General features: G+C 38.6%; 1 protein-coding gene across 1 annotated transcript; it reads left to right on the plus strand.

The window, feature by feature from the left end:
* Positions 1-2,230: 2,230 nt before the first annotated feature.
* LOC113453652 (olfactory receptor 6F1-like) lies at positions 2,231-3,175 on the plus strand. Its single transcript, XM_026725122.1, has one exon. The coding sequence runs from the start codon at positions 2,231-2,233 to the stop codon at positions 3,173-3,175; it is 945 nt and encodes a 314-aa protein (XP_026580907.1).
* The last annotated feature ends 11,774 nt before the right edge of the window (positions 3,176-14,949 follow it).

The raw sequence follows: 14,949 nt of genomic DNA on the forward strand, positions 1-14,949 counted from the left end.
TTAACCACTGAGTCCCTGCACCAACCATTACAAACAAGAATTTTTTTAAAAATCACTACTTGTTATAGTATATTAGCCTAAAATCATTTTGGATCTGATCTGAGAAAAATGAACAAGTAAAGATGATGACATTAGAAAAATCCAATTTATAGAAGTAAATGAAAGAAGCTAGATAATAGAAATAAGAGACATGCAGAAGAAAACTATAAATTGGAGGAGATGATAAATAAGAAATTTAAAATGTACTTTGTCTTTCATAATCACACCTAAGATCATCTTAAAATGGAGAATTTGCCCTAGATAACAGTTTTATTTTGGATGGTAAAATACCATCAGAATATCGTTAGGAAGCTATCATAGAGGCAGGCTGAATGTGGCCTCAGTATTCAAATTCAAGAAAGAGTTTATTATTTTTAAAGGATTTTATAATTGATTTTTAAATTCACTTATTCTATTTCAGTTTCAGATTTCATGGGACAAATATCAGCCTTTATTACTCCTTGAAGTATGGTATACTTAAAATCTCACTTCCAAAGTCACTAACAGATTTGTTCAGAGATCAGAAAACTATTCCCCTGACAAAATGTATCATTCGGTAATATTTATTTATTTATTTATTGGCAATAGTGTGAATAGCCTTGATATATGATACTGGATACTATAGATTTAAAGTGGACTTTCCACTATATGGCATATGGCCCCAAGAGACACAACTCAAAAGCAAAGTGTGTCAAAATAATTTATATTGATAATGATCAAGTACAAAATTAAATAACTCACCAATTTTAAATAAAAAATAATAGGTCCCATATGATTTATCTAATTTGATGATGCTTTCTTTGGTTTCTGTGAAACTTCTTCTATGCAGTCATTTCAGGAGAAATAGCAATATAAATCCATTGAGGAGGTTGAGCAAGAATACATTTGACTTCCAACATTTGACTTGGGATTCTTTCCAATGATAACAAAAGAAAACATGACAATATTTTAAACCCTTGTAGAATTCTTTGAACATGGCATTTCAATAAAACCTGGCATTATGATGTCATAAATATTATTCATTCAAATTAGATTTTAGTTACAAACTGCAATATACAAAAAGATGGCTTTGACCTAGGAACCATGAAAAAAATCTACTTGCTGTATTGGAAAAGTGTAAGTTGGTTAATATATTTCTATCTTGCTATCTCTATAACATCACCATTTCTTTTTATAAAGAAAGGAGTATGAATAATAATTAGAAAAATTATTAGATTTTGAAATTATCAAAAAGAAGTGCAAGTGCATTTCAATACTTTGATAGTAGTCTTGGTGTTTTAGGTCACTGAATACAAGTTTAGAAAATTTCAACTACATATGTTTCATATTTTATATACATGTGTTATTCCAAAACTGCGTGTTCAACAGATACTTTCTTTTTCAAAGCATATTAACACTTGGTCCATTCTAATACAAATAATAATTAATAATTGTATTAGACAATACCAGAAGGGATACTTAGAGAAAATTTGAATTTCCTTTTTATTATTTTAAAGCTTGGTTTGGATGGAAAGAGATAAAAATAATAAATTAGAATTAGTAAAATATGTATTATTTCATTTTGTCCAATTCCTGCTACATTATAGATATAGATTTAAAAACAAAATATTTTATATGTCATAATTTATTATTTGTCTCAATTAATTCTACGAAGTAGTGGATACAAATATTTCAAAGTGCCTAAAAGCTAAATTGTAAAGCAATACACACACACACACACACACACACACTAACAAGCAATAACAAATACATACATTTGTCTGTTTGTAGGCAACAACTTTTTGTCTATTAGTTTGACTATTTGAAAATTAAAAACTTGAATGAGGACATCAAACTGTTATAAAGTATAACTAGGAAAACCATCTTAGAATGGAGAATTTGCCCTAGATAACAGTTTTATTTTGGATGGTACCTTTAGGAAGCTATCATAGATACAAACTGAATGTGGCCCCAGTATTCAAATTCAAGAAAGAGTTTATTATTTTTAAAGGATTTTATAATTGTGATTTCATGTAGGTGAAATCAAACTTAGGGAAAACCTTCCAACATAATGAAAAATGATCTGTTTCAAGTATAGAATATATAACATAGAATCATAGAGCTGAAAGGTATCACAGAGGTCTCCGAGATTAAAAGCCTGAATCCAATTAGTATGTTTTCCCCAATTTCAGCAAAGACAAATAGAGAATAAATGGAAAATACCAATGAAGGAGCCCAAAATGAAACAAAAGTTATGGAATTCATTCTTTTTGGCTTCCCTGGACCTCATTATCTAAAAATATTCATTTTTACAATCTTTCTTATCATGTACACTCTAACAGTTTTAGGAAATGTTGCCATTATCATGATTGTAACTGCAAATCAACGTCTCCATACTCCCATGTACTTCTTCCTTAGCAATCTGTCTTTTCTTGAAATTTGGTATACAACAGCCTGTGTACCAAAGACACTTGTCACCATTCTTGGATGGAATAGAACTATATCTTTCACTGGGTGCATTATGCAGATGTACTTCGTTTTTGCCTTGGGTTGCACAGAATACTTTCTGCTATCCGTCATGGCTTATGACCGATATTTGGCCATATGTTACCCACTGCAATACACTACTATCATGAACTTCCATTTCTCCAGCATGCTAGCAGCTAGCTCTTGGCTCTGTGGATTCATCATTATTTCCATACCAGCTTTTCTGATCTCAAGGCTAACCTTCTGTGGACCCAATGTGATTAACCATTTCTACTGCAATATTGATTCCTGGATAATTCTGGCCTGCAGCAGTACGTATAATGTTGAAATTGCAGCTTTTGTTATATCTATCTTTGTTATATTGGGATCCTGTACGATAACTCTACTTTCCTACATTTATATCATCTCTACCATCCTTCGTATTCCTTCAGCAAAAGGGCAGCAAAAAGCATTTTCTACATGTTCCTCCCATCTTGCTGTTGTTATTATTTGGTATGGTTCTACTATTTTTCTCTTTGTTAAGCCTTCTAAATCGACTTCTTTAGAAATGACCAAATTGGTGAACATTTTGAACACAATTTTAACTCCCTTCCTGAATCCCTTTATTTACACACTAAGGAACAAAGAAGTAAAGGAGGCATTTAGACATTCATTGCATTGGAATGGTTAATTATTTGTAACCAACAAATAAATATTAAAAAGAATGTCTATTAGTTGCTCACAAAAAATAAGTTTTATTATGAACAGTTTCTAAAGAAAATCTATTGTTTGTTCTTGAAAATATATTTATAAGTTTGTATATTTATTAAACTTCACTAAGATATCCAAAGAAACAATGAACACTCAAGCATTGATATTCTTGTAGTTACATTGAAAAAAATTAAGACATTTTCTATTGTTTAATCTCTAATTCTTTAATAGTGTTTAACATGCTGTTTCATCTCTGCCAATTTATGGACATCTGTGTGTGAGAGAGAGAATTTTCAGAGCATTAACATTTTGTTCTTTCATTTTCAGTTTTTTCCCCATTTCATTTGCATTCTTTCACTCTTCTTTCTTTCACCTTCCCAATTGACATACTGCATGGTGATTAAGCCAATTTAGTAGTGGTTCAATACAGAAGGATATACTTGGAAAATTACTTAAAGAAAAATGTAATATGTAAAGGTACAGAAAATAACAGAAAATTAATCTAAGGAATTATACAGTACTTTGAAGTGATAAAGCAAGGGGACATTTAGAGAAGAAATAAATGTACTTGTCTCCATTCAGCTTTCCTTCAATCTTGACCAGTCTCCCAGTCCCTGCTGCTGAAAAATACACCCACAGCATGATGCTGCCACCCCTATGTTTCACTGTTAGGATCATATTGGGCAGACTAGAGAACCTTGTTTTGCCATCTGAGAGTCCTTCGGGTGCTTTTTTGCTCCAAGCAGGTTTGTATGTGTTCTGCACTTAGATGTGTGCCTTTCCAAATATATGTCCAATCAATTTAATTTATCACATGTAGACTTCAATCAAGGTGTAGAAACATGTCAACAGTGATTAAGAGAATTGGGAGGCACCTGAGCTAAATTTCAAGGATTGTTGTAAAGGGTTTGAAAATTTATGGCAATGTGATATCAGTTTTTTTCTCTTTTAAATAAATTTACAGATCTGTCTAAAATTTTGTTTTCACTTTGTCATTATGTCATACTGAATAAAGATTAATGAGCATAACAAAATTGACAAAAATGAAGTGGTCTGAATACTTTCTCAATGCACTATATAACAAAAATGAGTTTGTTCTGGTTCTCAAAGAGAAAAATTTATTGGAAAATGTTTCTGTATGCAACTGTTTGAAATGATCAGTAAATGTACAAGTGCACCATAATTTATCACTCCATGCCAATAATTCTTTGAAAGCCAAGTAAAACAGAGGAAGGAAGGGTCCCAATTGCATGGTTGCAGCTGCCATCTTGACTGCCCTTATGTGTGTGGTCAGCTGCCCATCATAGCACCTTGAGATGAACAGTCATATCTATAAATAAATTAAATGCATACATAAATTTCCCTGCCAGCAACTTTTTACATTCTAGGAGAATACTGTAAAGCCTCTCTGCCAAGAACATTTACTTGAGTTAAATCCAATCCGAGAATTACCTCCCAATTGAAGTATAGTCAATATTAAGTTATGAATTAAGCCACAGCCAAGTTGGAAGAGTCTGAAGATGGGCCCAGAACTTTGAAACCAAACTGAGATTGCATGCATTCCTTGAACCCACTGCCAATCAGAGCTGCTCAGCAACCTGGGGCAAGTAATATTATCTCAGACAGTTTTTGACTTAAGTGGGTTATCATGTGACTGACCTGAGTTTATGACCTTTTTTTTTTAGTGGTCATTATCAAATGCTTTGATTGTGAATCAGCTGCCATGGTAGTTAAGTGAACATTGCAATCATTAAGTGAATCCAATATTCACTATGTGGCCTTTTGCAAAATAAATGCCTCTTTATGGCAAAGAGGTGACTGCAGGAGATTGCAAATGGACATTAATGTGGGCTAGTTGCCAAGGGCCAGAAATTTGATCACATTACCATGGGACAGGCAGTCAGAACTTCAGAATCAAGTTATAAGTACATTTTCAGGTGGCCCATCATAAATTCAAAAAATCTCTGTGACTGGTTATAACTTAAGAGCTGTTTGTATTAGAACCTGGTTATACATGATCAAAATGTTCATGATCATGAACCCTAAAAGCAGTAAAGAAAAGGAAAGATGGAATCCTGGGATTATTTTTTAACAATAGTTGTAGGACCCAGGTTAAGAAAACAAACACTTTTTTTAACTTGAAGGAACTATATATTGAGAAATATAGAAACTGATATATTATAGGTCATATTCCTTCAAGAAAACAGTGTCAGACATTGTACTCCTTAGCTTTCAGAACTCAGGGTACAGAATAACAGAGTTGGAAGAGACATGGGATGTATTCTAGTCCAACCCCTTGTTCAGATAGGAAACCTTATACCATTTCAGACAAATGACCTAATCTTGTTAGGAATTGATAGTCACCTAACAGTTGGGTTGGAAATATATAAACCAGGATAGACATTTAATACTGTCTCTTTAAGGGAATAATGTAATTGTCATTGGGTGTGGTTCCTCAAACAGCCATAAGATGGAGCCAGAAACCTGGTTTCCTAGTTGCTAGCTGTTGCTAGATGTTCTGATGTTTGATGTTGGTTGGTTTGCATTTTTCCCTATTGACTGTTGCTGATCGTTGTTGTTCTTGGATTGCTGTGAGTCTGTTTTACCAAACTGTGTATAATACTGGAATTTGACTTTGGATTATCCTTGGACTAAATACTGACTGCTTTAGCCATATATGACTTGGACTGCTTGTTGGACTTTGCTTAACTGTTTACTAGAAGTAAAACCTACATTTTACTTTTCAGTGTATCTATGTGCTGGTTGTGTATTATTCAATACCACTGTCACTATGTCTCCCTGTGTGCACTCATTCTCCTAAGGGGGAATTACCTCAACAAATCTTTTTGAAACTTCATGAATTGGGACACACACAACTTCTGGAGGCAGGACATTTCATTGATCAATTTTAACTGTCACGAAATTTCTCCTCAGTTTTAGGTGAATACTCTCCTTGATTAGTTTCCATTCATTGCCTCTTGTCCTGCCTTCAAGATTTTTAGATAATAGTTTTGTAGCAGTCCCTTAGATATTAGAATACTGTTATCATGTCACACCTTTTCATTAAACTGGACATACCTAATTCCCAAAACTACTCTTTATATTTTTAAGCCTACAGCTAAAGACAAACATTATGTCAGTTCAGAATATGGCCCAAAATTGATTCTTCATGATCACTTTGGGTTGAATTAGGGTCAAATATTTGTGTTGTTGCAGCCTAAAATTTTTCAGGAGTAAGTCATATATCATAGAGAAAAAGTCCCATAAATGAAGATGAGTTTAGAAAAAAATATATAATTAATATATAATTTTAAAGATTAGTTTTCTGTTAGCTTTCTGTTTATAATTTAACTTGACTACCATTATTTGATTTATCTAATTTTCCTATTGAAAAAATATGCTCTCTTATATTCACTGCATTGTATACTGAGCAATGGAATGATTTATTTTATACACTGTGATTTACAGGAGTATCACAGTTACGTATTTGTATATTTAACAGATATTTCAGAAAAAATAATAATCCTGCCTTCAACCCTAGTATGTTAAAATAAAGTTTATCTGTATTGCAAAAGACTGCATATGATTGCTTCTGGAGGGGGGAACACACCCACAAAACAGACACACATATACACACAAACCAAATCTAAACAACAACAACCAACCCTGATGCCTTCTTTATTTATTTCTTAAATATGCTGTTCATTTCACTGTTTCAGTGGCATGCTAAAAGGTTAATACAAAACAATTAAAATTAGAAAAGTTTAAATGAAGAGTAAAAACCAAAAGAATAAGTGAAACGGGTGTGGGAATCTTCTCTCTATCCCCCTAGCATAGAACTCCAGCATAAATCTGAAAGCTCCAAAGACTAAGCCTCTAGTCCCCATCACTGATCCAGACTGAATCCTGCAAAAATATTTAACCTGATGCATTCAAATTCTGAGTATCTGGATTACACTAAGTCTTAACATTACAAGATTATCAAAATATGTATCATTTCCTTGACAAACAGGACTGACTTTGGTCAAATAAAACAATACAATACCATAAAAGAATTGAAGCTATGTTTTTGGTGTATTGACTGATCCATCAAGATAAATTAATTCCTGCCATTTAGAACTTCTTGCCCCTGGAGTGAGGTCAGTTCTGACCCTCATCCTCCTGACCTTCCACAAGAACTTGTAGAAATGGCTCTGCCAGTTGGCCTGGTCTCCTATGGGACAGTATCATAATGCAGATGGTTGATCTTCCTCCCTGCTTATCCCTCCCCATCTTTTAGGTCTAACAGAAAACCTCTTTGATATTTAATATTCCTTGTGCACTATTTTTTCACATTAGATTTTTTAATGTATTGGTTACACAATAAATATAAAATAAGCTAAGCCCATTTTCCTCACTGACAACACTGTATGGTAAATCCACCATCATTGAAAAAAATCAGCCTGCAGATATTTTAGTATTTAGTATTTATTTGATTTGTCAATCACTTACAAGATACAAGTATAAGAATAAACATAGTTTTGAATACATGAGATAGATACTTATAAGAAAAATAAAAAGAAACAATAGGACAGGGAAGGAAGGCACGATTGGTGTGCTTATGCACGGCCCCTACAGGCCACTTAGGAGCGGGATGAGGTCAATAGTAGACAGTCTAAGGTTAAAGTTTTTGGGGTTTGGGGAAGAAACCACAGAGTCAGATAGAGTATTCCAAACATAGACTACTCTGTTGCTGAAAACATATTTTCTGCAGTCAAGTTTGGTTTGGTTAACCTTGAGTTTGTATCTATTGTGTGTTCTTGTATTGTTATGATTGAAGCTGAAGTATTCATTTGCAGGTAGGACGTTGCAATGTATGATTTTATATACTATATTTAGATCAGATCAGAGGCAGCATAGTTCTAGACTTTCTAGGTCTAGAGTTTCAAGTCTGGTGGCATAAGGTATTCTGCAATGAGTAGAGCTCTTCTTTTGAAATATTTCTGGACTTTTTCAATTGTGTTAATATCAGATACATGATATGGGTTCCAGCCTGGTGAGCTGTATTCAAGTACAGGTATAGCAAAATTTTGTATGCTCCAGTTAGTAGTGTGATATTACTAGAGAAGAAGCTATGTAGGATTAGATTAACAACTCTTAATGCCTTTTTGACTATGGAGTTACAGTGGGCTCTAGCACTTAGATTATTTGAGAGGAGTACTCCAAGGTCCTTGACAAAGTTTGTATCCTCAACAAGGTCTTGATTATTTAGCTTGTATTTTATTTTCTGATATTTTTTTTTGCCAATATGTAAGACGGAGCATTTATTTGTTGAGATTTGAAGTTGCCATTTGATTGACCATTTTGATACATAGTCAAGGTCTTTTTAGAGGGTAGTAGTATTGTCTGTGGTGTTGAGTAGCTTTACATCATCAGCGAAGAGAAAGCAGTTGCTCTCAATATGATCACAGAGGTCATTTATGTAGAGTATGAAGAGAATTGGTCCTAGAATACTGCCTTGGGGAACACCACTGTTGACAGGTATAATTATATAATATTATATAATTGTTATTATATTATATAATATTATTATATAATATTATAGAATTATTATTATATAATAGCTATAATTGCTAGTGTCAATTTCTGAACTGATTAAAATTAAGTGAATGGAGTTTCAGTAAGAAAAAAAAAGGACAAATACTTAACCATGTTCCATTTTTGTTCTGAGAACTCCCACATTTTGCCTTTCTTTGTCTTATCTTACAAGGTATATTTATAGCCCTGTAAACCTTCCAAACTATAAGGATGGACCATTCTGCAATTTTTTTTTTGGGGGGGGGGGGGGGGGGGGAGGTTGTTAACAAATTAAAAATTACTGGCTTTAAAACAAGCCTTTTATTTTATTTTATTTGAAATGAGACTATGGGTTTGCCAAATCTCCAATAATTTTTCCCCAGGTAATTAATCAGAGATTCTTCTATTATATCTTAGTAAGCCATAATTTTTATAAATAACAGCAAATATTTTTTCTATAGATCTTCATTATAATGAGCAGGATGATATTGGCTCTGATAATTTTTTAACAATTTGAATATTCAGGATTAAAAAACAACAACACTGCTAATACTTGCCTTATTCTCACTATTTTTATTGTCCCGCCTTCTAGAGAGCTGGATCAAGGTGACTTTTTGCCAACAGCTATGCTGAACTACAACTTTTATTCATTAGCATAAATTTCTATAAATTGCAATCCAACCCTCTGGAGGATATCAGTGCTAGAGAGGCATAACAATTAGCTATTTTTTTTAATAAAAGACACAATATTATGTGTTGTAATGGCTATATCCAGCCCACTAGTATTAAAAGTTCTACTAGTGTGCAGTATTACTAGTGTGCAGTATTAAAAGTTCTACTAGTGTGCAGCAGCAGCCAAAAAGCTAATGCAATCCTAAATTGTATTAAGAGATGGATACAATCAAGATTAAGAGAAGTATTAATACCACACAAAAAAATGGAATAGATTGCCCTCGGAAGTTGTGGGAGTGCCATCACTTGAGACTTTCAAGAAGAGATTGGACTGCCATTTGTCAGAAATGATGTAGGGTGGAGGGTTGGACTAGGTGACCTGCAAGGTCTCTTCCAACTCTGATTATCTGTTAATCTGTTAATATTTGATCTAAACACAAATACCACAGCCAAGAATTCATAATACTATCATACCAATCTTCTGGGAAAAAAAGTTTTGCATTAGGCTGATTATACTAGTATCTGTAGAAGGAAGGACCACAATATTCTAAACTTCAAAGTAATAAAAAAAACTAGGATGATTAAAAAGAAAGAAAAATAAATTTTATGGAATTATAATTAAAAACTAAAATAATATAATTTGCAGAAATACTAATTGAATATTAAAAAGAAGTTAAAAACTAAGAAGATGGATTTTGCCATTATATTAATATGCAGTAATAATTGAATTGAATTGAAGGAAGATGCAGTACATTTGGTGTGCTGGGGAAAAAAGAAAGGAAGACAAGAATTAAAATAGATTGGATCTAGCTGTGCAATGCCCTGCATCCCCCAAAGCTTTTAAAAAAATAAAATAAATTTCCAATATGCTCATCTAAGAAAAGCTTCAGGGTCACCTCCTCTCAGTCATTTGACCCAACATAAAACTTGTATTAAGGAAATGGAATGAATTCCAGAACCCATCTTTTGCAAGGTTTTTTTTTCTTGTTTTGGTAGGATAGGGATAATCATGTATAAATCATTTAACTCACTTTGATGTGAGTTAAATGATTTATATGTCAGGCACACCACTTCTATAGGTATTCTTGCATAATTAATGATTTTCTCTGTGTTATGTCCCTGGAACTTGCCAAAGTCCCCACCCAGGTCCGTTCATGCTGCGGGGGCATTTGCTGCCCCTCATTGGCTGGCTTCCCTCGACAGCCGGCTATAAAAGCCGGCTGCAGGGTTCGGTCAGCCGCTGTTCGCTGTGAGCCTGCTCCAGGCAGGGCTAACACGTTCAGTCCTTTATTGCTTTAATAAAGTCTTGTTGCATCCATGCCCTGGTCTAACCTCTCATTGCTCAATCTACAACACTGGCGACGAGGGTGGGATGGCTACCAGAGGCAATCTGCAACAGCTGAAATCACTCAATTGCTGAGCCGCAGCCGCGCCGCCGGAGAGCTCGGCCAGCAAAAGCGAAAGGAAGAGCGTCTGTAGTCGCTCGGTTAGCAAGCTACAGGGAAAGTGAAGCGCTGCGAGCCGCAGCCGCTCAGCTCAAAAGAGCGCGAAATTCAAACGGCTGTCGTTTGAATTCGAGTCGGAGTGCAGCATGGTGCTGTCATTCCGGGAGTCTCCGATGCCAGCACAGGGCGCGAGATTCAAATCACTGTCAGCGGCGGTCAGCCATTGCCGCCTACGCTCTCCAGGAGCACGAAATTCAAATAACGCTGCCAACGACCGTTGCAGCCTGAGCCATAGCGTAACCCAGAGAGAACAGAGAGATTCTGTGGAACCTCTCAAGAGCTGAAGTCACTAGCCTGACAAGAGCACTAAGGGCCATTTTGTTGTCCCAGAGAGATCTCACAAGCAGTGTAACCTGCAGGAGTTCACAACATGAACTCCAACCCAGCCTTCCCACCATTCAAGCCTGATGAAGAAAAGTGGGAGTCATACAAAAATCGTTTTAACCACTACATCGACACCATTGGTCTGGCTGATGCTGGGGAGCACAGAAAGAAGTCATTCTTCCTCAGTTATTGTGGAGCCATCGTTTTTGATACCACCACAGCACTCGTTGCTCCACGTGAGTTAAAGAATGTTCCCTGGGCAGAATTGCTGGAGATCCTCACCAATCATTACTCCCCTAGACCCTCACAGATCGCGAGGCGTTTCACCTTCTGGATGAGGAAGCAAGCTGAAAAGGAAACCGTCAACCAGTACATGGACGCCTTGAGGACTGCAGCTCTCCACTGCGGGTTCGGGAACTACTTAGATGAAATGCTCCTCGACCAGCTCGTCTGTGGGGTCAAGGACCTTCACCTCCAAAGGCGACTGCTTTCCAGGAAGGATCTCAACCTCTCCCAGGCCGTCGAGGAAGCCTTGGCTGCAGAACTGGCAACCCAGTCAGCCACTGAGATTCAAGGTCCCGTTCCCAAACAAAGCTGTGCCACCATCCACTCAGAAGAGGTGGTCAACGAAGATGATCCCAACGATCAAACAGACATCCACCGCCTCGCTCATGCCAAACAACCACAGGTAGGAACCAGGCTAGAAAGCAACAGCGCACCCAAACACATCATCCTGTGCCTATCCTGTGGTGGACCTCACTCGAGAGCTTTGTGCAAATTCAAAGGGGCCACCTGCAACAATTGCCACAAAAAAGGCCACATCGCCAGAGTCTGCCAGGCCACACACAACTCAGCACAAAAGGTTCCTTCCTTTTCCCATTCTGGACCCCAAAGGCAAGTACTAAATTGTCACACTTGCTACCATGCTAACCACACCTGTCATTCTATTAGTAAAATCACACTCTCCGTTTTATTAGAAGGTAAACCTTGTCGTATGGAGGTTGACACGGGGTCAGCGCTCTCAATCATCTCTTGGAGCACTCTCAAGAAAATCCAGCCCAGACTATCCAGAGACCAGCTCCAGAAGTGTCAGCTCACCTTGAGAGACTATCAAGGGAAGGACATTCCAGTACTCGGCAAAGGCAAGTTCCTTGTTAATTTTAAAGCTTTCAAAGGCCACCTGCCTCTAGTGGTAGTTAATGGCAACCTCCCTAGTCTCTTGGGGCTTGATTGGTTCCCCTACCTCGGCCTAGGGTTAACAGGAGTCCATGCTGTCTCAGCTTCTGACACTGACTCCTTATTCACTGACTACTCAGACGTATTCAGCGATGAGTTGGGGTGTTATAACGGTACTCCCATCTCATTTGCAGTTGACCCCCAAGCAGTTCCAGTCCGGCTGAAACCTCGTAGAGTCCCATTCGCCATTCGGCCTAAACTGGACGCGGAACTGGATAAATTATTAAAGCAAGGGGTCATTGAGCCGACAGACTTCGCCAAATGGGAGACGCCAATTGTCACACCCCTTAAAAAGGACGGCAGTCTGAGAATTTGTTCAGATTACAAAACAACAATTAACCGCTTTCTACAAGTTAGCGCTTACCCAGTCCTGGTCATTCAACATTTATTGCACACTTTTGAGCCTGGCAACATTTTTGCCAAATTGGACATGTCACAAGCGTATCAACAGTTCCCTGTTGACAACCAAACAGCCGAATTACAAACTATTGTGACCCACAGGGGTGCCTTCCGGTGCAGGCATCTCCAGTTTGGCATAAGTGTTGCCCCTGGCATCTTCCAATCCCTCATGGAGCGTATACTTCAGGGCCTCCCTGGCGTAGTACCCTACTTCGACGACATATTGGTCTCGGCCAGGGACAGGCCCCAACTCTTCCAGAGAGTCAGAGCAGTGTTAGACAGGTTCAGACAGCACGGCCTCAAATTAAAAAGGGAGAAATGTGCCATTGCCACTAGACAGGTGGACTTTCTGGGCTATAGAATTGACGCCTCAGGCATTCACCCCCTAGAATCCAAAGTCAAGGCAATCCATGAGGCACCCACACCAACCACTAAAGCCGAGCTACAAGCCTTTTTGGGATTATTGAACTTCTATGCATCATTCCTACCTCACAAAGCATCAGTAGCAGAGCCTTTACACAGGCTCTTAGATAAAAAATCACCTTGGCACTGGGGACACAAGGAAGACACCGCTTTTCATGCAGTCAAATCACTGCTCACATCAGACGCAGTCCTTATTCAATTTGACCCACATCTCCCATTAGTACTAGCAGCGGATGCATCCCCTTTTGGGATTGGAGCTGTCTGAAGCCACAGACTACCCAACGGCTCCGAGGCACCAATCGCTTTCTTTTCCAGAACGCTCTCAGCAACAGAGCATAACTATAGTCAAATCGACAAGGAGGCTTTAGCCGCAGTGGCAGCGGTAAAGAAATTTCATGAGTTCCTTTTTGGCCACAACTTCGAACTAATCACGGACCACAAGCCTCTCCTGGGTCTTCTATCCGGAGACAAGCAGACTCCCCAAGTGTTGTCTCCCAGAATGACGAGGTGGACCTTGTTCCTGGCGGCATACTCGTACAAGCTCATCCACCGCCCAGGAAAAACTTTAAGCCACGCAGACGCCCTCAGCCACTGCCCCCTGCCAGCTCCAGCTGAGGATCCGGCCCCGGTCCATGCCATCTTCGATGTCACCGAGCTCGACCTTCCTGTCACCGCCCTTGACATCGCCACCAAATCCAAGACGGACAAAACAATCGCCCAGGTACTGGACTGGGTGAGGAGGGGTGGCCGGGCTCTAACCTCGCAACCGAATTCACACCTTTTAAGACCCGTCAACAGGAACTATCTAGCTTACAGGGCTGCCTGTTGTGGGGCACCAGAGTTGTGATTCCGGCCTCGCTTCGCACACCAGTCTTAGAGGCACTACACGAGGGCCACCCGGGCATCGTCCGGATGAAAGCGTTGGCTCGGAGTTACGTCTGGTGGCCTGGCTTGGATGACGACATCATCAAGTGGGTAAGCTCTTGCCAACCCTGTCAGGAATCCAGACCATTCCCTCCAGTCACCACCCCCACAAAGTGGGAGAGCGCCAACGCGCCTTGGTCAAGGCTTCACATTGACTTAGCGGGTCCAATACACGGCAAAACCTTCTTGGTGGTCGTAGATTCATACTCTAAATGGATCGATGTGGCCCAACTATCCACGACCACCACGCAAGCGGTTACCAAGGCCTTGACCCGCCAATTCGTGACACACGGGCTACCAGACACTATAGTTTCGGATAATGGCCCCCAGTTTGCCTCAACAGAATTCAGCCGTTTTGCCACCAATCTTGGCATCCGACACATCTTCACGGCCCCCTTTCATCCTGCCAGCAACGGATTGGCGGAGAGAGCCGTCAGGTCCACAAAAGAAGCGTTAGCCAGATTCAGCAAAGAAGACTGGCATCACAGACTCTCCCACTTCTTACTAAGCCAACACTCAACCCCTTGCATGGTCACCAACAAATCCCCAGCTGAACTTCTGATGGGTATTGCTTCAATGACGGGGGTCAGAGATTTTGTCTTGCAGGAACATGTCTTTGCAAGGAACTATGCCGGAGACCCACTTTGGATTCCAGGAGTGATTGTAGCCATCACCGGTCCCAGGTCGTACCGAGTCCAGCTGGAAGACGGCCGCA

This window comes from Pseudonaja textilis, chromosome Z (genome assembly GCF_049901715.1).
Source record: "Pseudonaja textilis isolate UNSWEBS1 chromosome Z, rPseTex1.2, whole genome shotgun sequence".
NCBI lineage: Eukaryota > Metazoa > Chordata > Lepidosauria > Squamata > Elapidae > Pseudonaja > Pseudonaja textilis.

Coding starts and splice junctions, on each gene's coding strand:
- LOC113453652 (XM_026725122.1), top strand. CDS start 2,231: ATGGAAAATACCAATGAAGGAGCCCAAAATGAAACAAAAGTTATGGAA.